Source organism: Mustela nivalis (genome assembly GCF_964662115.1).
Source record: "Mustela nivalis genome assembly, chromosome: 20".
NCBI classification, from domain to species: Eukaryota; Metazoa; Chordata; class Mammalia; order Carnivora; family Mustelidae; genus Mustela; species Mustela nivalis.
Window position 1 is genome coordinate 20,484,110 of NC_139039.1, and position 23,975 is coordinate 20,508,084.

Sequence of the window (23,975 nt, forward strand, 5' to 3'; positions counted from 1 at the left end):
CAATGAATCCAGCTATTTCTTACACTGGGTCCTTTACAGCTGGTTTTTCCTCTAGAACTTTCTTCTACCAGATCAGCATGTATCCGTTTGATAAAAAGTCATTTGCTCACTTGCAGAAGTCGGTGGGACATTCTTGGCTCTGAGCACCGCTACCCTTTCAACTTGCCCCAAACAGAGAAATATAAATGTATCAATAAACATATAATTATAAGTAAATATTTATGTAGTATAGTAACTATAAATATAAATAAAAACATAAATATGTAATAAATAGCATGAATATATATTTGTATATTATATTAAGTATATATAAATATTTTCTGCATTCTAATTTTTAAGTATTTCAGTTTGTTAATTAACTTTTTTTTTTTTTTTAAATTCACTGAGGTTTTCAAAATCTCAGCCATTCTGTCTCAGGTTCCCTGGCTCTCCTACAAAGAATGGTTACCCACTACCATCAGCAGTAGCATGTTCTCACACGTGATCCTGTTCTGTCTTCATAGCCTTTAAAGAGTCAGAAATATATAAAAGTTTTCCCAAATGGAAAAAGAAATCCGTACCACTTATGCTTTAGCATTTATTACCAAGCCATAGCTAAAAATGAAGTAATTTGATAATTAAGATATTTTAAATGTTATTTAGAAATCAGGAAATGTGGAAAAAATACTCTTGCATGACAATCCAACTAGGAAAGAATATAATATATTTGGCTATAGGTAGCTTTATTCTTTAGATGTTTCCACCATAATAGTAAATTTTACAAAGTAATTTAATAAATTGCCTTAATTTAAATAGCTATGCTTTCTTTTCCCTTGAAGACATCCCTCTTTTGTGATCAGGGCTTGAAGAACAGTAAAACCAGTTCTGCACTCATCTAGGAACCAGCAACCAGAAAAACATGATGCAAATTTTTAAATTAATCTAAAGTTCAAACCTCTCGGGAACTTTTAGGAAATCAACAGGAGATTATTATAAAACAGAATCAAGAAAATCTCACAAAGTGATTTTTTAAAAATCTATTAATGCACTGTGCTTAGTTAAGCTTTAGAACACCATATATCTTATCACTGGATAAAGGGGAATGAAGAAAATATTACTAAGTCTTTATAAGATGATCTTTAGCTCATTAAGGCTACCAACAACTTATTCTTAAGTAATCAACACCATTTTGTTACTATTCTGAAATAAAGTGCTGTATGGCTGCCTGTTGGCTATAATGAAGTCACAAGGTAGCGTGTCAAAAGGTAACAGAATCCGAAGTGACATTCCCATTAATAGGAAGGGACATCTTTGTTTGCAGAAGTAATAGCATTTTCATCCAAAGCCATGACCTGAGCAACCTACCATGCAATCTTTGCCTACAGAGTTTTTTCTGAATTTGCTTGAGTATAGGATTATAATAAAGAAACAGTAAACTAGTATTCGTCTTCAAGTGTCTGTGAACAAATGAGCAAGTTGGGTAACTGACAATTCTAGACTTTCTTCTTCTGTTCCCACTCCTCCCATTTCCTCTCTAATGGAGCATATGTTAGTGTTCATGAACAGAACATTCATGAACTGACAATGGTGACACATCCTTATGAGTCCACAGGTACTGCCTGGTAATTATCAGGGAGATGGGTTCAGGCTCTGTGCTCAGTGAGCTGTTGGGTTTGTCCATGAAGCTGTTGACAAGGATGGCAATTAGTGTCAGGCAAAGAGAGGTCAATACAACAAAATCTGACAAAAAAACTGACTTTCTGTTTAATGTACCTAAATATGATCTCAGGACTATAAATCAAAATTGAGGAAAAAAGGTGAGATAATTCTATTGTTCAGGTCATATTAGAATGGCAGACACTGTGTGTCACATTGTCTTTTTGATCTTTAGAATTCATTTCCATATTCGTAGAGCAAAAGGAAGTTCAGGAAAAAATAGAACAATAAATATTTTGCTATTTGATTTAAATCAGCAGTTGCTCTTCTGCATATCCTTTTTCCAGGTCCCTAACTACCACAGGTATATCTTTTTTTTTTAGATACTCAAAATATTAGGAAGAAAAGTAATAGGCAATAAGCAATCAGAACCTATGGGCACTATAATCAATCTAAAAAGATGTTGACTGTAAACAACCAATATGATTTTCTACAAAGTCCTCACATCAATCTATGACTTTTTTCCATAGGCTTTCATTGATTTCATTATTATGAACTCTTCTACTTTTCAAAACATCAGGTTATTAAAATTGTTGAGACCACTTGTGAAAAGCTAGGAAACCATAGTCAGTGTAGTGTATTGAAAAGACCACAAATTCAAATCAGTAAAACATGACCAAATATACTCATCCTGAATAAATGACATTGGACAAAGTATATCACCTCCACAAGCATCCCTTTTCCTAGTCATGAAATAGAGATACAAAATACAGAGTTGTTTAAAAATAAGAAATGGCTAGAGAAAGCATAGTCATCTAATAGAATGGTGTATAAATGTTACAAATGTCACACATACTCTAATCAAAGCTTTCTGTAAGTAGCATATCCTAAGACTAATGAAAGAGATCTTTGTATCTAATCAGAGCTTTTTATTATTTTTTTTAAGATTTTATGTATTTATTTGACAGAGAGAAATCACAAGTAGATGGAGAGGCAGGCAGAGAAAGAGAGGGAAGCAGGCTCCCTGCTGAGCAGAGAGCCCGATGCGGGACTCAATCCTAGGACCCTGAGATCATGACCTGAGCCGAAGGCAGCGGCTTAACCCGCCAAGCCACCCAGGCACCCCTAATCAGTGCTTTTTAATTTGACAAAAGAAAACAAGGGGAAAGGGAGTAGTAAAGTTGGTCAAACCAACAAACAAAAACAGAGTACAGATTAGCTCATATTCAAAAGACCTGTAGCTGTTACATCTTGGTGAATTTTCTTTAGGAAATTTTAGCTTATTATCAAATAATGTATGATAAAGTAAGCTAATCATAAGAGAGTCAAACACAGATAAATATGAAATTTAAAAATGTTGTTTTCAACAGCTTCATCTTTCCTGGTATGATCCATTTAATGAAATGATAAATAATCCCTTGCTAGATTCACCTTACAACCTGAGCTTTAATTCTGCCCAAGGACCAATTCTCCTTTTTTTCTCCCCTGCTTGACCTTGTTTGAACACTGTTTCTGTAGTCAGGGTATGAGTTTTCGCAGTGATTAGTAGGAATTGCTCACTGGCTTAGCCAAAGATAGGTAGGTGGCATTGAAATGGTACTATAGAAACACTTTTGTGAAGTGTTTTTATATAATGTACAATTTATATTGGGAGCTCTTTCTCTAAAACTGGTATTTAATTTTTATGTTTTTATTGAAATTTCAGAAATTAAATGAAATTGAATTGAATGATGTAGGAGAGAAGTCCTTCGGGATGACTCTAAAATACTACTATGAAATCTGAGGTCCATTGTGTTTTAACATGTTATCCTGGCTGGTTGTACCCACTTAATAACATTGTATCCTGTTTTAGCAAAATTAACCACCCTTCCTTTCAGCTCTCTGAGAAATAGTGAAAGCAATTTGGCAGTAAGATTATGAGCCTTAAAAATACTCATAATCATTGATGTCACAATTATACTTCTAAACACCCAACAAAAGAAATAATCTAAGATATAGAAAGAAGAATCTTCATGCCAAAATATTCATCTCATAACTATTTATATTTCCAAAAATATTGGAAACAACATATATGGCCAGCAATAGATAAATTCTAGTACAAAATCAGGTTTGTTCAGAATATGGGAAATTTTACAGCTGATAAAATGTTTACAAAATTTTGTAGCTGCGACTATGCTAATATTACAATATTAACTGAAAAACTCACAATAAAATTTTTATATAAACCATGATATGAAAGATACTCTGAGACAAAAGGTTGAAAGAAATATACCAGAATATTAATGTTGACTTCTTGTATAAAGGGAATTTTTTCTACTTCTTCTTTGGACTCTTATGTTCTTATTACTATGTATATATTCCCTTCCTAGTCAGAAAACAACCCATAAAAGATAAAATGATATGGGCATCATTTAGCTGTAGAAGAATTGGCAGTTAAGGGAAATTTTTCAAATGTATAGTCGTTTAAAGATTAGATCTCAGAGGAAATTGAACTTTCTAAATAATACTGAAAGTAGAGTCTTAGCAAAAAATGGTTTTGATTCATTACTGAGTTATTCCTCTGGTATATGGGTAGATCTGATAATAAGACTCTGAAAGTCTTTGAAACTTCTATATCAAAAGCATCTTTTTGCTTCCTAAATCAACCTGAAATTTGAAGAAAAACATGTTGGTGATTTTTTAAAATGTACCAGGCTATGGACCACCTTTAGAACGCTTGCTCTGGGTATCTGACATTCCAGCAATATATCACCATGCTGTGTCATCCAGGAAAGACATCTTGATGAGAGATCACTTGCAAGACATTGAGCAGCTCCTCTAATAATATGCTGCTTGAATATACCCTTGACGTAACTGATAGCTAGGGAAGGAATTGTCTAAAAGAACCTCTAAGAATCTCATAAGAAAAAAGACACATGGTTTAATTTTTCAATTATACATTATCTTAATGGGAAGAAACATGGGTATGAATGTGTTTATAGCATATAGGGGATACGCGATAATATAGACATACCTTATTTTAAGTGCTTTGCTTTATAGCATTTCACAGCTACTGCATTTTTTTTTTAACAAGTTGAAGGTTTGTGGCAGCATTGCATCAAGCAAGTCCACTGACACGATTTTCCCAACACCATTTGCTCATTTTATATCTCTGCGCCACATTTTGTTAATTCTCACAATATTCCAAGCTTCTTCATTAGTATCACTTTATTTATCACGGGGATCTGTGATCAGTGGTTATACCTCTCTGTAAGCTCAGATGATAGTTAGCATTCTTCAGCAATAGCAGATTTCTTAACTAAAGTATGTACTTTTTTTGTTATTGCACATTTAATAAAGCACAGTATAGCACATACATCATTTGTATGGGCACTGGGGAACCCAACAATACATTTGACACACTTTATTGTGGTATTTGCTTTATTATAGTGGTCTGGAACCAAACCCCCAACATCTCCGAAGTGTGCTTGTATAAAGTAAGTCTACCCACAGAAGCATGGCTTGGAAAGGAAACTTAAGGTATGGCTATCAACTGAGTAGAAAGTATTTCAACTAGAGGAAAAACAGTTATGGATAAAAAGGATTTCCAACATACTGCTACCTCTCCCATTTCCTTCCGAATATAGCCTGTTAAGAGAAAGTTGTTCCTTATATAAAGGCAGTGGGTTTTGCATACTGATTTACACCATCTCTCATGCAGGATAATAAAGATCACTTAGTGGTTGAGAAATGAGATTTTCTTCCAAGTGGATCAAATGGGGGAGAAATAGTTTCCAAAGTTGATGTAGATAATATTTATAAGACTGTATGTCATGAGTGAAGAAATAATTTATTGCATAAATTACGTTTAAAAAGAGCAAACAAATGAGTGTGAATCATTTTTAATGAGACCTGATACATACATTGTATATGTACCCATATATATATAAAATTTATATAGATTCGTACATAGATATCTATGTGTATAAAATGTATATATGTTTTCTCCCCTCAAAACTCATGTCCCAAGAAGTGACAAGTTAACATAATTCAACAATTTAGGTAATCATTAATAGCTCTATTAATGGTTTACATCCACAAGAACACAAGGAGAGGGAAAGAGAAAGAAATTTCTTTTCCTTTCCCAGAGATAACTGGAAAAGGTCAATCACTGCCAAGATTCTTTTTTTTTTTTTTTTTTTTTTTTTAAGATTCTATGTATCTATTTAACAGACAGAGATCACAAGTAGGCGGAGAGGCAGACAGAGAGAGAGAGAGGAGGAAGCAGGTTCCCTGCTGAGCAGAGAGCCCGATATGGGGCTTGATCCCAGGACCCTGAGATCATGACCTGAGCCGAAGGCAGAGGCTTTAACGCACTGAGCCACACAGGCGCTCCCACTGCCAAGATTCTTACTCTGATTTTAGTCTCTGCTTCTTTCTTCCTACTGGTTGGTTGGTTAACTCTGGTATATGGGTAGATCTGATAATAAGACTCTGAAAGTCTTTGAAACCTGCATCTTAAATCCCTGAGATCATGACCTGAGCCAAATTCTAGCTCAGATGCATAAACAACTGGGCAACCCAGGTGCCCTGATTTCTTTTTCTCTTATTGCAGACTGGTTTCCTCCTATAGTGAACAGCGTGGCCTTCAATCATCTCCAAGCCTCCCTTCCAAATGTTCCACCACCAGGCTAATTCTCCTCTCTTAGCTCTAATATTCAAATTCATGGGAAGGAGTCTCACTGGTCCAAATTTTGTCCGATATGCCTGCCTACATCCATCCTCTATCATATTTGGACAAATTTGTAAGCAGAAATATAGCAAGCACTTCTGTTGAAAGCTCCTGCCCATCCTGTTCAGGAATTATGATTTTTATGAGCCTATGTACACTTCATAATAGCCTCTCCACTTTTAAGAGCTAGACCACAAAAGTAAGTTAATGCCCAAATTAAGTGTAAATTTCTCTAAAAATTAACTGAAAGGTGGTGTTATAGCACTTCCCCCTGTATTCATGTTAAATATTTTATTTATTTATTTTTTTAGATTACTTTTATTTTTTTTTTAAGTAGGCCCTATGCCCAGCATGGGGCTTGAACTCACGACCCTGACATCAAGAGTCACATGCTGGGACGCCTGGGTGGCTTAGTTGGTTAAGCAGCTGCCTTCAGCTCAGGTCATGATCCCAGTGTCCTGGGATCGAGTCCCACATCGGGCTCCTTGCTTGGCAGGGAGCCTGCTTCTCCCTCTGCCTCTGCCTGTCACTCTGTCTGCCTGTGCTCACTCTCGCTCCTCTCTCTCCTACAAATAAATAAATAAAATCTTAAAAAAAAAAAAAAAAAAAGAGTCACATGCTTTGTGGACTGAGCCAGCCATGTTCCCCTTTGTTAAATATTCTATAATTAAACTTTTTGCTTTGAAATTATTATAGATGCATATGCATTTTAGAGAAAGATCACAAGAACCCTATATCTAGTCACATCAATAAAAATCTTGCAGCAGAGGCGCCTGGGTGGCTCAGTGCTTGTGCCTTCGGCTCAAGTCATGATCTCAGGGTCCTGGGATCGAGCCCCACATCAGGCTCTCTGCTCAGCAGGGAGCCTGCTTCCTCCTCTCTCTCTGCCTGCCTCTCTGCCTACTTGCTATCTCTGTCAAATAAATAAATTAAATCTTAAAAAAAAAAATAAATCTTGCAACAGTGTACACGTGTAATATCAGAACTAAGATACTGTCATTGACATGGTCAGAAAGGAAAACAGCTGCGTCACCACACAGATCCCTCATGCTTCCCCTTCAGAGCCACATGCTCTCCCCCAACCACATTTGGCAATCACTGACCTGTTCATCATTTCTGTATCTTTGAGATTCATCCAAGTGGTTATATGTATCAATAGTTTGCTCCTCTTTCCTAGTGAGGAATGTTCCCTGGTTAGGAGGCACCACAGTTTCTTTAACAGTTTACACAATGAAGGACATGTGGATTATTTCCGGTCTGTATGTACTACAAAGAAAGCTGCTATGGGGGCACCTGGGTTGCTCAGTGGTTAAGTGTCTGCCTTTGGCTCAGGTCATGATCCCAGGGTTCTGGGATCGAGCCCCGCATCAGGCTCTCTGCTCCATGGGAAGCCTGCTTCTCCCTCACCCACTACCTCTGCTGTGTTCCCTCTCTCACTGTGTCTCTCTCTGTTGAATAACTAAATTAAAAAAAAAATCTTAAAAAAAAAAAAAAAAAGAAAACTGCTATGAACCATTCCTACTAAGGTTTTTATGTGAACACAGGTTTTCGTGGGATAAATGCCCAAGTGTGCAAAAGCTGGATTTACATCATACCTGCATATTTACTTTTTATAAAAAACTGCTGAAGTGGGACACATGGGTAACTCAGTTGGTTAAGCATCCAACTCTTGATCTCAGCTCAGGTCTTGATCTCAGGCCGTGTGTTCAGACCCCTAGCATGGAACCTACTTAAAAATTTAAAAGAAAAATGAAATGGTTAAATTATTTTCCAAAGTGGCTATAGCATTTTCTATCCCCACCAGCCATGTATAAATGATCCAGTTTTTCTGCATCTCTATCAGCATTTCGGGTTATTTGCTTTTTAATTTTTTTTGTTTTTTTTTTTTTCAAATTTTTATGTAAGTTTTAGTACTTAACATACAGTGAAATATTGGTTTCAGCAGTAGAACTGAGTGATTTATCTATTCTTTTAAAATTTTGGACATCATGATAGGTAGAGATGATGAGTAATTGATTGCCACTGCAATGTGCATTTCCCTGACAGCTTATGTTGTTGAACATCTTTCCATGTGCTTATTTGCCATCTGCCTGTCCTTTTTGGTGAAATGTCTCCTCATGTCTTTTGCCCAATTGTTAATTGAACTTTTCTTTCTTTTCTTTTTTTACTGCTGTTTTTTGGGAATCCTTTATATATTCTATGTACTAGTCCTTTGCCAGATGTGTGGTTTGCAAATATCTTCTTCCAGTCTGCACCTTATCTTTTTTAATCCTTTTAACATTGTCATTCATAAAATAAGTGCTTTTGATTTTGATGAAGTCCATTTTATTAGTTTTCACCCAACATTGTCATGCTTTTGCTGTCAAGTCTACGAACTATTTGACTAGACACAAAACTTCTTCCCATTTTTTTCTAAATGGTCTGCAGCTTCACACTTTGGATTTAAGTCCATAATTTTTCTTGAGTTAATTTTTGTATTGAGATTTATTTTTGACCTATGGATGTCCAATTGTTCTAACAACATTTGTTGCAAAGACTATCCCATCTTTATCAAACTGCTTTTGCTCCTTAGTAAAAAAATCAATTGAGTATATTTGTATGGATCTATTTTAAGATTCCTTATTCTGTTGCATTTATCTATCTTTATCCCTCTGCCAATATTTCACTGTAGTTATATACAATATATAACTATATATATAATATACATAACTATATATTATATATTATATACAATATAACTATTATATACAATATAACTACATATATGTATGTAGTTATATTGTAGGCCTGTATTGTAGGCCTGAATTGTGTAGAGTGATTCCTCCTATTTTTTTCTTCCTTTTCAAGATAGTTTTATCTATTCTGTGTCTTATTCTTTCCTATATTAATTTTGGAATAAGCTTGTCTATGTACAAAAAGACTTGATGGGATTTTGATCATGTTAAATGATCAGCTACCCTTGGAAAAATAAACTCAGAATCTTTCCCAAAGAAACAAAAATAGAACGGAACTTTTTAATGGAAATTCATTAACATTCTGTGCAATCTGGATGCTTAGTATTAGAATTCCTTGTGTAGGTTGAATGTTTCTTGCCTGAATCCCTAGATTTATGCTCTGTAGCAGAAGCTGGCAAACTTTGGCCTGGGCCACCTCTGTGTAATAAGGCCTGTTGAACTAAGAATGGTTTTTACTTTTTTTAAGGGTTGAAAAAAACAAACATAAGAGAATATGTGACAGATGCATATTTTGGCCACAAAGCCTAAAATGTATCTGTCTCTTTATAGAAAAAGCTTGCTGACCCCTGTTCTATAGTGCTACACATTTGCATTATGGAGAATTAAAGGAAATAAACTGTTAACATCTAAAACATGTAGAAGTTCCTCAATAATAACTACATTTTCCAATATATAAGCTTCTCTTCAGCCAGGATCGCCAACATATCAACAGAAGGAATGATATGTCTAAATGAATGTCTAAGCTACTGAATATATCTTACTAAAATCATCTAAGAGAAAACTTACATTTCTAATTTAATGTAGTTTTGCAAACCAAAAAGCAAAATACTCTTCAAATATAAGGCATGATTATTATTCACATTATTAAAGCAAGATAAATATATGGAAGCAGCAAAGGATTTGCTTAAGAACATGAATTTCTGAGTCAGTTGCTTTGAGTTTGAATGTCAGCTTTGTCACCAGCTAGTTGTGCTCTTGGCCAAGTGTCTTAACCTCTCTGAGTTTCAATTTCCTCATCTATAAAGTAAAAATGAAAATAGTACTCCTCCAAGAGTGTCACATGATGGGTTCAATGTGTTAATACGTGGAAAGAGTACTGCAGGGGTTGAAATAAGCTCTGTGTAATATAGGTTTCCTAGTATTAGTTTTATGTATAAGCTGTAGTGTTCATTGTTAACACAGTCAAAAATTAGCAGCTTATTCACATCACCAAATCTTAAAGAAATTATTCTTTTCATGAGTTTGTATTTATTATGTTTAAATTTTTTTAAGAAGACTTTTATTTGTTTATTTGACAGAGAGAGGGAGAGAGAGACAGCGAGAGAGGGAATACAAGCAGGGCAAGTGGGAGAAGGAGAAGCGGGCTCCCTGCTGAGCAGAGAGCCTGATGCAGGGCTCGATCCCAGGACCCTGAAATCATGACCTGAGCCGAAGGCAGACACTCAAAGAAGGAGCCACTCAGGCACCCCAGTATTTATAATATTTAAATTAAAGAATATGACATCATTATTCATTTAACAGATATGGCTTATTAAGCTAGCCTAGTGCCAGGTGCTATTACCTTGGAAAGGTTTAGGCTCCCCCCGCCTGAGGATTTACAAAGTACATCCTTGATATTGGTACAATGACACACCTCACTGGCATTTATTACTCATTGTATAGGCACGTAAGTAATAGCCTGTATCTAATTGTCAGGATGTAAGCTATGATATACTTAAGTAAACATATCAACATAATGAACTTTTATTACTTATAAAGCAGAAATCATGAAAATATAAGAGGAAAATAAAGCATGAACAGTACCCCAAGCTCTGTGCTATGGCGATAAATCATGAACCTTTCTAATTCTCGCACAAAGTTATTGTGTATAATTTTTATGTAATAACAGTAAAGTGGGCATGCAAAAGAATGCTTTGTCATCAAGTTGTCTAAATTGCATTTCTCTAGAAAAAACAAATTCATGACTGTTAGTGGCGAAGTTACACTGAGCTGATAAATCAAGGCCGGAAAGCAAACTCAATTTTTTCAAAGCAACTTTGAGTCTCAAGGGTTAGCCAACTGCAGGCTAAAATGTAGTTGAACATATAAATAAGCTTTCCTTTTGGTACTCCTCTGATTTTTGGTATAGATGAATGCCTCTCAAACTCGGATTTGATAACTACTTTAAGCTTAGGGCCATTATTTTATTTTTCATTTTTTAAAGCTTTATTTATTTGAGAGAGAGAGAGGGTGTACGTGCCTACAAGCAAGAGAGGAGAGGGACAGAGGGAGGAAATGCTATGTCTGCTTTGAGTGACAGAAAGGGAAAGTTTTCCCCTCCATTCCTTATTTAACCTGCATCGTGACTGTTCTCCAATCATCCATTATAGTCAAGGTCTTTATACTAAACAGCTAAAACCTTTCCAGAAAAAAATATCATTTTCTTACTAATATGTAGGAAACATGAACCTACACAAAAAATTTCCTACAAAAGATTAACCGTTTTACAAACCAACGAATGAAAAGACACACCAGGGTGTAATTCAATGGAATCTTCCATTCTAAATAAGGCAACCTGCAAGAAATACCTGGGAGATTTAAATACATTTTCACAAGTGTTATTTCCTGTTCATAACTTTGTCACAAAAATCTTTAACTTGGAGTGTATCCTTTGCAGATAGAAGACACCAGCGCACAGAAAGAGACAAACCAGACGGAGAGGGCTCTCAGATTCGTGCATATATTAAGCAGTTAACACTCCACTTGAGATAGCCTTTGCCTTCGTGCGTCATAAATACTTCATTAGGCTAGAATGGGAATCCTAACTTCTTGTATCCTAAGAAATAGCTGATAACCTACTAAATCTCTAGACAAAAGTCATTCAATCTGGCTTTTGCTTAAGTACAATATATTCAATCCTGTACCAGGCACATACCATGTTCGCTTTCAAGACCTCAAGGAGCATAGTACCATGCCTTACGGAATACTAATAAAAAGTTTCACAATTTAAATATGCCTCAAGTTTCACTTTGCTTTTAAAATAGCACTTCCAGTTTCCAAAGTTGTGGAATGATTTTCAGGGCCCACATCTCAAATGATTTTGAAAAGTAATTACATATCTTCATTAAACATACATTCTCAAGCTGAATTTTCCTGGTTTCTCAGACACTTCGTGATCAAAGTTCATTTGACCTTAAATGAACTAATAATGATGGGCATACACTAGCTCAATTCTGAAGATATCTTTTTATTTGTGCAAGCATCCTTGTAGACCCAGATTTCCTAAAAGATGTTTTTCTGTCACCAACTTGGAGGTAAAATAACTAGGCAATAATTTGTTTGCTGAAACATCTGAATATATTCAGCACCATAAATGCGGAGAAGCATAACAGAAAGTAATTACAGGCCCGTTTACATCCGCTTGTTAGTAAGACAAAGCATATTGTGCAAGCAAGGGGTAACTACACACTTTACATTTAACAAGTTATCTCTCAGGCAGCTGTCATTCTGGTTAAGATAAGCAAGCCACACATCAAATGTAAATTACTTTTCACCTCATCGATCAGAGTCAAAAAGGAGCGCTTCAAAGTAAACAAAACCACCAGGCTGCTCAGCTCTCCCTATGATTTAAGTCAACAGTTGGCATGAATGCTGAAGGGGAGGAAAGAATTAAATGCACACGCAGCTCACTTTTCGTTGCTAGACAAATAACTTTCAGACATTTAATTCAATTAACCAAATATTTATAAAGTGGCAATCGTGGAGAAGGCAGACTGAGGCTTTTCTCCCTTTAAAAGTCTGCCATCTATTAAATGGGTAAGGAAATGGGCTCCAGAAAAGAGAAAGGGGAGAAAGAGAGCAACTATGAGACCACAAGTAACTACATAACAAGATAAATACACACATGCCATGAAAATTCAAGGGAAGAAAATTCAAGAACAAGTTGTGGCCATGTGTACACAGCTAAATAAAACCCTCAGTCTAAGTTTTAAGAAAATAAAGGCAGTGGGGTATAGAAGACTTGACCACAGCACCTCGACGGCTCCGTCCGTTAAGCATCTGCCTTTGGCTCAGGTCATGGTCTTGGGGTCTTGGGATCCAGCCCCGCCTCAGGCTTCCTGCTCAGTTGAAAACTTGCTTCTCCCTCTGCCTACTGCTCCCCCAGTTTGTGCTCTCTCTCTCTCTCTCAGATAAATAACTAAAATCTTTGAAAATAACAAAGATCTTAAAGACTTGACCTTTCATGGGAAACTCTGACCTTCAAACTGTATCAACCAGGAGTCCCCAGTCAGTTGATGACTGTGTTAAAAATTCTGAATTAACAAATCGCAGTAAAAGTTACCCCCAAAGAAGAGACCCCTGCTAAATGACTTAACAGTCCTTCAAGTATTAATGGCTTTGCAAAATTAAAATCATTAGCTAAGAGAGAATTGTTGGCTCAAGTTAACCAACAAGTCACGGACTTAAAGGTCTGAGCATCTGCCTTTGTAAACACTGGTATAACACAAATCTTCAAGAGGATGGAATTAAATCCCACAACCACATCTGTTTAATGATATTAATTTCAGAATCATCAGAGCAATCTCCTTTCACTGAAATCAGTTCTGCATTTTTTAATTCTTTTTTTTTTTAAGATTTTATTTATTTATTTGTCAGAGAGAGAGCGAGAGAGAGCGAGCGAGAGCGAGCACAGGCAGACAGAGTGGAAGGCAGAGTCAGAGGGAGAAGCAGGCTCCCCGAGGAGCAAGGAGCCTGATGTGGGACTCGATCCCAGGACGCTGGGATCTCGACCTGAGCCGAAGGCAGCTGCTTAACCAACTGAGCCACCCAGGCGTCCCTGCATTTTTTAATTCTATTTATTGTATAGGTTGAAGTGGTTCTTTTGAATATGCCAGGCATGTAGCTGAAAACAGCTTTGTCAAAATCACAATAAAATAGAAGTTGCCTGCATCAGACAGAGTTAGTTTGAACTACATGCAGCCAAGAGTCAAAATAACAGTGGTTTAAAAAAAAGAGGAGTTGATTTTTCTCTCATGTAAAATTCAGAGGCGGCAAATCCAGGCCTGGAAAGGTGGCAATTGTGCAGGAAACTAGAGACCTTCCAGTTCATCCCTTTGGGAGACGGTCCTTGTCTTCATGACGTAGCAATGACAACGACTCCCAGCACATCAAGTTCTAGCAAGCTCAAAGGAGAAAGGAGTAAAGAGGAAGAGGCAAATAGCATTCACAAATTATCTTCCACAAACATTCCTAGAAGCTGCCACAAATGCATTTGCATGTCATTTCATCTTACTAAGCAGAGCTGAGTCACGTGGCTACACTAGTTGAAAGAGAGCCTAAGAAATGTAGTTTTTGTTCCACATGGCCCTGTGCCAACTGAAATTTAGGGCTTCTATGAGAATAAAGGAAAGAACAGATTTGGTTTTTTCCACATTGGCTGAAAAAGTTGTAAAAAAAAAAAAACCTTTTTCATTCATGGCTAGTCCATAATCAGCTCAAGGATACTTGGCCAAGGTGAGAAAGTGTTTGGAAATTTCTATCCAGCACTTTCAGTCCTGGGAATTTATTCTGTGCAAAAGCAACATGTACAAAGGACTAAATGCACGAAGATGCTTATCACAATATTATGATAGGGAAAAGTAAGAATGTTAAATTACTAACAATAGGCAAATAGTTACATAAATATTGACAACTTCAGGGGCACCTAGGTGACTGAGTCAATGAAGCATCTGCCTTTGAATCTTAGGACCCTAAGATCGAGCCCCAAGTCAGGCTCCCTGCTCTGTGTGGAGTCTGCTTCTCCCTCTCCTTCCCCCTCAGCCCCTCCCCCCATTTGTACACATGCTCTCTCTCTCAAATAAGTAAATAAAATCTTAAATATTGACAATTTCACATAATGAAATAATATGCAGCAATAAAATATATACCTATGAATTTTACACAGACTCAAGGAATATATTAAGTGAAGAAGTATCTAAAATGCCTATATATTATTGTAATAATTCAGTTAACAACAAATACATGTTAAAAAATTGGGTAAGGTATATGTCAAAATAATACCAATGTCTATACTGGAGTAGAGGATTAAGAATAACTTTTTCTGGGGCACCTGGGCGGTTCAGTTGATTAAGCATCCAAATTTGATTTTGACTCAGGTCTTGATCTCAGGGTCCTGGGATTGAGCTCCACATGGGGCTCTGTCCTCAGCGTGGAGTCGGCTTGAGATTCTCTATCTCCTTCTCCTTCTGCCCCTCTCCTCACTCATGCTCTCTCTCTCTCTCTCAAATAAATATAATATTTTAGAAAAAAGCTAATTTTTTCCTTCCTCTTCCAGTTTTTTATTTATAACACAACTGAATATCAGAATATAGTACAATTCAAATAATGATTAAGGATTTCCTCATTTTCACATTTTTCAATCCGTAATATGCTAGTCTTATTTATATTTCGTGATTTTCTCTAGTCATATCTTTAAGTGTAACTTCCCAGTTATATCTTAAACTGTCAATTTTTAAATACATAAATAATTTTGTTTTCTTAGGTGACCTGAGTTTATAAATAAATAGAACTTTGATATGCATATTTTATTTACTATGCCAATCAACATTATTTACAGAATTCTCTACTATTTAGAAACTGATCGCTCCTGTTAAAAATTTTGAATTTCTGTGATCCAGGTTTGAAATTTTTAGTGAGATCTGTATTTTCTCTGTTTTTAGGTTTGGTAAGTACCCTTTGTAAACATGCTGAATAATAAATATTGCTAAATGATAAAGTACTAGCTATTTAAAGATCATGCAAATCACTCCTGGGAATATTATTATTTATTAGTTGTTTACCATGTATTATTTAGTGGTAGCGGCTATTAGTTCCTGGGTTTATATGGGGAAGATGTCTATAGCCAAAGCAAATCCAGGAAGTGATGGGAACTCTTTAAATAAGAGTTGTCTGCACTCTGGACAGCTCGTCTTGTGAGTCGTATGGATACTTGAACGTGTCCTCCCAAGACAATACAGGAAACAAAATGACAGCATTTCCAAATGACTACCCAACAAAGGGTACTGAAAACAACATGATGAGAGAGCGACCGATGTGAAACAACCATTTCATGTAGGAGTGCTTTTTTATGTGGAAGAAGTAGGGTACAAAAATCAAGTGTATAAATTAGAAGAATAATCAAGGAAAAACAAACACAAAAATGGACCAGCTCCATGTTGACCTTGTTTGTAAAACACGTTGGACAAATTTTGATGATTTTAGGTATTCGCATATAGGTGCCTTATCCCCTCTATCTTCAGGCTCCCTGAGATAATCTACAACGTACCTAACTACCTTCGAAGTCTGACCACAGGTCTTTAAATTGAGAGAGACAGATTTGTTAGAGGAGCAGAAAGCTGGAGTGGGGGCGGGAAGCCATTCAGTCTAAAAACAAGGATGCGGGGCGCCTGGGTGGCTCAGTGGGTTAAGCCACTGCCTGCACTCAGGTCATGATCCCAGGGTCGTGGGATCGAGTCCCACATTGGGCTCTCTGCTTCGGCGGGGAGCCTGCTTTCCCCTCTCTCTCTCTGCCTGCCTCTCTGCCTACTAGTGCTGTCTGTCAAAAAAAAAAAAAAAAACAAAGAAAACAAAACAAAAAAAAAACACAACAACAACCAGGATGCGTGCTCAAATATAAAACCATATGGTTCTGTCACAGTCTCAAGTACAAATAACTTACCTCTATTACACAAACGACTTCAAAAATACCTCTAGTTTAAGAAAAGCATTCTCAGTAGTAAAAGTCGTTTAATGGATACGGATTCATATAACAAGTGTGTAAGGAACATTTTTATATCCTATTGTTAAAACCTAGGGAAAGTTCTTTAGCATTAGCACAGACCTCATTATAGTTCCTCACATCAACAGAATGTCCTCTGCCAGTTCACAGGGGATTTCCTGTCCAATTAGTTAGTTAGCCACCTCACACCAAGAAGAGTGTCATATGGGGGACACATCCTGGCATTATTAAGGCACCTCATCACTGTTCCTATTTCCATGCAGTTCATTTTAGAGTCACTCAAATTTTCAACTGTGAATTTTTTTTTTTTTAAATCACCGGACTGCTTAAAAGATTCAAATGGTTTTATAAATGAAAGGTAAGATTGTTTTGGACTGACATTCTTGCCAAAGGAAGAAACTCTGTAACTGTCAGGGAAATATGTTCAAAATTGATACAGCAGGTAAATTAAAGAGACAGGCTGCTGTAAGCAGATATGTGATTATTAGAATGATAGTTAATGGGCAGGGAGGAAAGGTAGGGAACATAATGATATGAGAAAAGTATGAGAACTGGCTTGTTAGTATTTAATGAGGAAAATGGTTATGTTCCTCCAAAGTCCTATTATGCCACCTTTCAGTGACCCTAATTGATTGGCTGGGTTAGTTAATGAGGTACTGTGTGCTAGTAATTCTAAGCAAAGACCTCTCTTCTTATTTTATGATAGTGCAGATTGATTGCAGAGTATTCACTGGAGACTGGCAGATGTTTCTGGATGTTTCAAATATTTCATTTTCTATCTGTGGTGCTGAGATATTGTTCTTGCCTAGAAAATTGACATTGAATGCTACTCTTAAGAGCAAATGGAGTGATGTCTTTAAAATTCTAACTTTAGGATAGCAGCACAGCTCCACATTCAGTCTAAAGAGAAAAGCTTTTTAGAAAACATGCATTGACTAGAAATCCGAAACATGTACTAGGTGAGACTGAGAAAATATGGCGCAGAGTCTTTAAGAAAAATTAACATGAGCTATTTCCAGCCCAAAAATTATAAAGCCATAAATGACATATTTCTTAGGCAAAGGAAAAATAAAGCAAAAATACGATTCTAAGCTTGTCAAGAATTGGCATCTTGTTCAAAAGTAAAAGCTAGTGCGTGTTTATTGATTAGGACACCCTCACAAAATGTCCCCGTGGCAAATAAACCACTCAATCTCCGTTGACTATTTTCTCATTTATAATTGACTTGAATTATCATATAATCTACATGGCTTAGTCCAAGCTACCATAACAAAACACCACACACTGGATGGCTTAAATAACAGAAATGCATTTCTAACAGTTCTGGGGGCTGGGAAGTCCAAGATCAAGATGAAGCCCAAGAGTTTGCTTCCCGGCTTGCAGATGGCCACCTCATCTCTTTTCTCAAATCTGGGTCAATGAATCAGGTGATGGGGAGGGAAGAGGAAGCAAGCTCTCTAAGCGCTCTTCTTCGTAGAGGGGCACTAATCCCATCCCTCATGAGGTCATCTCACCCTGATTATCTCCAAATACCATCAGACTGGGAGTTGGTGCTTCAAACATAGGAATCTGGGGGGAATCTGAACATTCAGTTGCTAATATCATGTATTTTCAAAAAGGTGGTTTTGTGGCTACCAAAGGGTCAGAATACTTGACTTTGAATTCTAACTGCATGGTTTGTTCTTGGTACAGTGCTTGCGGTAAATGAAGTATTCAGAATGTACGTGCTATTTTAAATCTATCAATAATACAAACTATACATTTGGAAAAGAAGAAAGTGGAAAGCTATTTGTGCTAGACATTGAGATGATAAAGACTATACCAAATGTAAAGATTGGTTATAGACTTTACTCAGCCTCAGTGAAAACAAGCAACTTGCTTCAGTGGAAGCAAGGAACAGAAAGGTTAATAGTTGCTCTACTGGAATTTTTTAATAAGAATACTCAAATCAAATGGATAACTTTCTACCAATTCATCATGCCAAAGTAGAATATGTATGTGTATATATATATATATATACATATATATATGTATATATATATATATTTGTATAATGTCATGTAGCACTACAATAGATAAAATAATAATTTTGTTCCCCTTTACTTCAAAATCCCTGTTATCAATCTACTTCTTTCCGCATCTTTGAAGTCATTTGCTGAGTTTATCCTTAACCTCATAATTATACTTATAGTGAAACATGGTATTATAACATTTACATGTAGGTATCACCAGCCATTACAGTATTTCAAAAATACATGGGAAGATTCCTTTATTTCTAAAAGTTTCAAAATACATCTTAGGATGGTACATTATCTAAGCACCTGATGGAGAACAGCCTTCACAAGCAGGTAAGCATGTGTAGAAACAGCAAGACAGCCTAGGAACTCTGGCTCAGGTCTCAGTGTTATTATCGCCTGGTAAAGTCTGCTGTGGGGACCTGTGTAAATACTGCTTGGTTTGCTGAGGTGAGGCAGGACAGCATCTGTGGGGCTTCACTCTTTTCAGTGCTTTTGGGGGAGATGCAGCTCAATAGTTTTTCATCAGTCTGTCCCTAAGAAGTGAATATCCTCTTTCCTTAAAGCACTCTTCGAGGTAGAGATTTCTGCCAAATCGTTAAAAATCTATTCCTTCCAAGTCTAGCAGATTAGAGCTTGTCTCATTCATTGGGTTCCCTTGGAGACAGATTCTGAGAGATTTCCATGTAGGACTTTTATTGGTGAGGCTCTTAGAAACACCTGTGAATGAGGAGAGCAGCAAGCTTGAGCAGAGAGAGAAGCCGTCGGGGCAGTGGCAACAGAGGTCAAAACCCATTTCTTATGGGGCTTTCAGCAATGTTCTAAACTAAAGCAAGGAGAGGCCACTACACAGGGAAACAGGAAGTAAAAAAGCTAGGCTAGAGGTAGGGAGTAGGACTGCCTTTGAGATGGTTGTAAGGTGTCAAAGAGGAGATTTCCAGAAGCATCTGTAAAGTTAGGTTGGGAGTTCCAGGAAAAACGGGGAGATCCTAATTTGAGAAAAGGTGAAGGGAATTTTTAGCTTGAGGGAAAATAAAAAGTCAAGGAGTGGTTTGGAGGGCTAAGAGCTGACTAAAGAATCATCATAAATGGACAAGGAGACTCAAGAAAGGAGACTGTAGACTGGGAAGGTTCTATAACATGAGTGGTAAAGGAGATAAAATGGTGTAGTCTGGTAAATAGAATTAGGATTTAAACATGTTTCTTTGAACTGAAGATTAAAAAGAAATTGTGACCTTATTAAAGGCATCTTGATACTGTCATCATGGTGAATGGAATTAGGATTCTCTGGAATAGAAAGTGAAAACATTGGTAACAAATGTTTAACTTCAAGGGATTTGGTGCCCAGCAGAAAAAAAATGCCTGCACATAGCATGAGGCAATGAGTATTTTTGAAGAAAATACAATATTATATAGGCATATATACCAAATATAAAATAAAAAAGAAAAGAGTTCTCTGAAGTTGGAAAAAAGTGTATTCCCTTTAGTTTTGTATGATCTTTATTTTATTTTTTCTCCTCAGGAGGCTGGGGAACTAGATTACATTTGATTGTGTTTCATTTTTTGGCTATCTGGACTGTTTGCTTACTGCTCAGGGGCAAAGGTAGAAAAGCTTCATTTTAAAAAGCTCTTGTTGGAACAAACCAGGATCATTTTTTAATAGTAAGATATGCTGAGAGGGACATATTATGTGGTATCTTGCTCAAAATGTAACACCTGAATCTCTTCATGAGGAAACATGAGATAAACCCAAATTTAAAAAACATTTATAAAATGACGGCCTCTACTCTTCAAAAATATTGAGGTCAAGGAAGGTTGAAGATACTGATTCAGAGTAAAGAAAATTAAAGCAATGTGATAAGTATATATAATGTGTCATATAAGATTGGATTCTTTATAGAGAATAAATATATGAGAGAATTAATGATTATTTGAATATGGACTGTGGATTCAATAATATTGTTGCAATGATGTCGAGATTTCTGATTTCGAGAATGGTAGTGTGTTTTGCAAAAGTCTTTGTTCTTAAGAAATACACAATTATTTCAGGGTGAATAAGCACATCTCCAATTTACTCTCCATTGATTCAGAAAAATATTACAGGTAGACATTAGATAGATGGACAGATAGATATAAAAAGAGATGATAGATAATAGAGTGAAAGAATGATAAAATAAATTAAATTGGGAAAAATGTGAACAATGGATGAATCTGGGTAAAAAGTATATTATTAACTATTCTTGCAACTTTTTTGTGATTTTGAAATTATATTAAAAATTAAAGTTATAAAAAATAATCTTAAAAAATAAAACACAATATTTTATTTCCAAAGCTAAATCTCCACATTGGTTATTTTTATTAAATCCACAGGTACCAGTGTACTACCATAAGGGTACTATGGAACAAATACAAAAGCAGTTCTACGGAAAAGACAAAATGGCTATTTTAAGTTGTAATAGGCATAGGGAGTTTTGAAATGAGTACATTTCTGGTGAACACTGCCTTTGCAGTCTACTGAAACTGTCAGAAAGTAAGTTCATGAAACACATTGTCAGAAAATTCATCCACATAAAAACTGTTCCAGCTAACAAAAAGATGAAACAGGATCAGCTCACTGAGCTTTATGAACCCTAAAATTTATACCAATGCTATTTTCAAAGGAGGAACCGTCAGGCATGTTTTGTTTCCCTTGACTTTGTGGGTTTGGAAATTGACACTCTTCAACAGCACATTAATGGATCCTAATGGTTTGAAATGAGCTAGTATAAAAAAAGACACTGAGAAAAGTATAAGGAAAGAGTGTTGAAAAGGATGGAAATCTCTGTCCAAACATGAGAAATTGATAGCTTTTCCAAAAATTAGTCTGAAAGTTTCTACTCTTCCCATGTACTCTGTCTCCTAAGTCTGTTCCAAAGGATCTTTGCTCTGTTTCGCCTTTTCCTTTCCTTTTCTTCTAACCCTGCTTTGGCACTAGCCACAATGGGGAAAATATATGTTTTCCAGGTTCGCTCATGTTCCTTGGTCTTCATGGAAGACTCTACTTTCTGGTCTATCATGTATTTTTATTCTCAAAGGCTACAAAGAGACTGAGACCACTTCACTTTTGAACTGGTAGCCCCAAATAATAAGTATTTTAATTTGTAAACAATCAACTTCTTTTAAAGTTCTAAGTTTTATGTGGCTATTTGACAAGAGTGCAAGCTTTTGTGAAAACATGGCTAAGCAAAATTCAGCAAATGTAGACCCTGAAACATTGTTGCCAACATTATCACCTTACTTTCTGTAAAACAAGCATATAAACACACACACACACACACACACACACACACACACACACACTTTCTTTAACCATCTAATATCCTATAGACATCACTTCTATATTTTCCAAAAGATACGAGCAGAGGCAGTAACATCAAACTTATGGCATAACCTTGACTATGACCATATTAAGATAAACCAATGAGTGTGAGTGATTTTAGTGTCCCTGGGAACGAGTGTGAGTGTAGAAGCATACTCAGTGACAAGTAAACTTTAAAAATATACCAGCTTTGATTTCATTCTTTGAGAAGATAGAATCAACACTAATGATAGATGATAGTAGTGGTACATCAAAATATTTGACTCAGTAAATGAGGAAGATGTGGAAGATGCTGGTCTTCTTTGTTTGCCTCTACACTTTAATAAAATATAAAGCCAGGGATTAAATTATTTGGTAGATTAGGATTTTAATTCTTTATCTAAAATACTCATACTTTTTTACATGAAAAAAATTGAAAGGTTGTATTTAAACATTTCTAAATCTTCTCCCTCCTAAAAATTCTATGATTATCTCATGCATTTAATAGCCTCACTGTCTTTATAAACTGAAAAGATTTTTTTCAACTGGGCACCTGGGTGGCTCAGTCAGTTAAGGATCTACCTTCAGCACAGGTCATCATCCTTGAGTCCTAGGATCGAGCCCCGCATCAGGCTTCTTGCTCAGCAGAGAATCTTCTTCCACCTCTGCCCCTCCCCCTGCTCATGCTTTCTATCTTGTTCTCCCTCTCTCTCCCTCTCAAATAAATAAATAAATAAAATCCTTAAAAATAAATAAAATGATTTTTTCAAAGCTCCCAGCTGTGGGAAATGTTGCTTCATGCATCATAAAATTAGGTGGCACATTTCATGTTTGTTCTCTGGCTCTCAATACTTCATATCCAAACAAAAGATGTTACAAGTATAAGTTATAATTGTCATTCAGGTTAAGTATATTTCGAAATAGTCTTCCCTCATTTATACTCTAGTGAAAGTACTAATTTTACACTTTATTATTTGAAATCACTGTAGAAATTTCTCGTCTGAAACTGTTGGCTCCTAGGAAATTCAGCCTGCACTGTGATTTTGCGACATAAGGGAAAGAAATGTATGTAACGGTGCCTTAGGCTTGTTCCTCACTAGTCTTTCTATTACTTTCTCTAGGGAAGGCTGGCAGAATAAAATAGCCTTTTCTTCTTTGCCGAATTTATGCTGTTGAATCACCCTTATTTTTCAAAGGCTTTTTCTACCTTTAGTTTTTGGAGAAAGAAGTAACTATGACTATCTTGTTATGAAAAGAATTTTACTTTTTCCAACATTTAAAAATGAAATCACTTACTAATGATGATTCGTGGTTCAACATTCACATTTTTCATTATTTGTGTCTATATTTTGCATCCAAATTTCAATCTATTCCTACTGATTTTACTGTTGATAGAAAACAATGAGTGAAGAAGATACACATATTATCTGGTGGGGGCACAATCAAAAAACCATTTAATCATCTTTAGGTAGCTGCTTCTTCTGACCTAATAGAAAAATCAGCTATGGGGTAAGAAAGGATGTAACATTTAGACGCTACCACAACACACAGCTATTATTTTTGAATATAAAATTTACTAACTCTGAAAATCAGTAACAAGCCATGTATTCCCATTGTTATGTTAAATTTTCATGAAATTGCTGGGTTACTGGCTGTAGAAATTATTGATTTTTACTCATAGAGCATGTAGGCAGTAAAATATATTCAATCCTGAACTAAAATATTCATCATTTTGGAAGATTTTTTTGAAAGAATAAGAACATAAGTCACTTGCTGTGGACTGGGG

At 36.0% G+C, this 23,975-nt stretch overlaps 1 protein-coding gene across 1 annotated transcript in view; it reads left to right on the forward strand.

Annotated features, from left to right (window-relative positions):
* LOC309855380 (uncharacterized protein) overlaps positions 1-23,975 on the forward strand; it is a 96,820-nt gene that overhangs the window by 11,510 nt on the left and 61,335 nt on the right. Inside the window, exon 2 of the mRNA XM_082715631.1 lies at positions 5,065-5,154. Within this exon, the coding sequence (XP_082571757.1) occupies positions 5,132-5,154 (23 nt within the window). The 5' untranslated portion in view covers positions 5,065-5,131. The remainder of the gene's footprint in view (positions 1-5,064; positions 5,155-23,975) is intronic.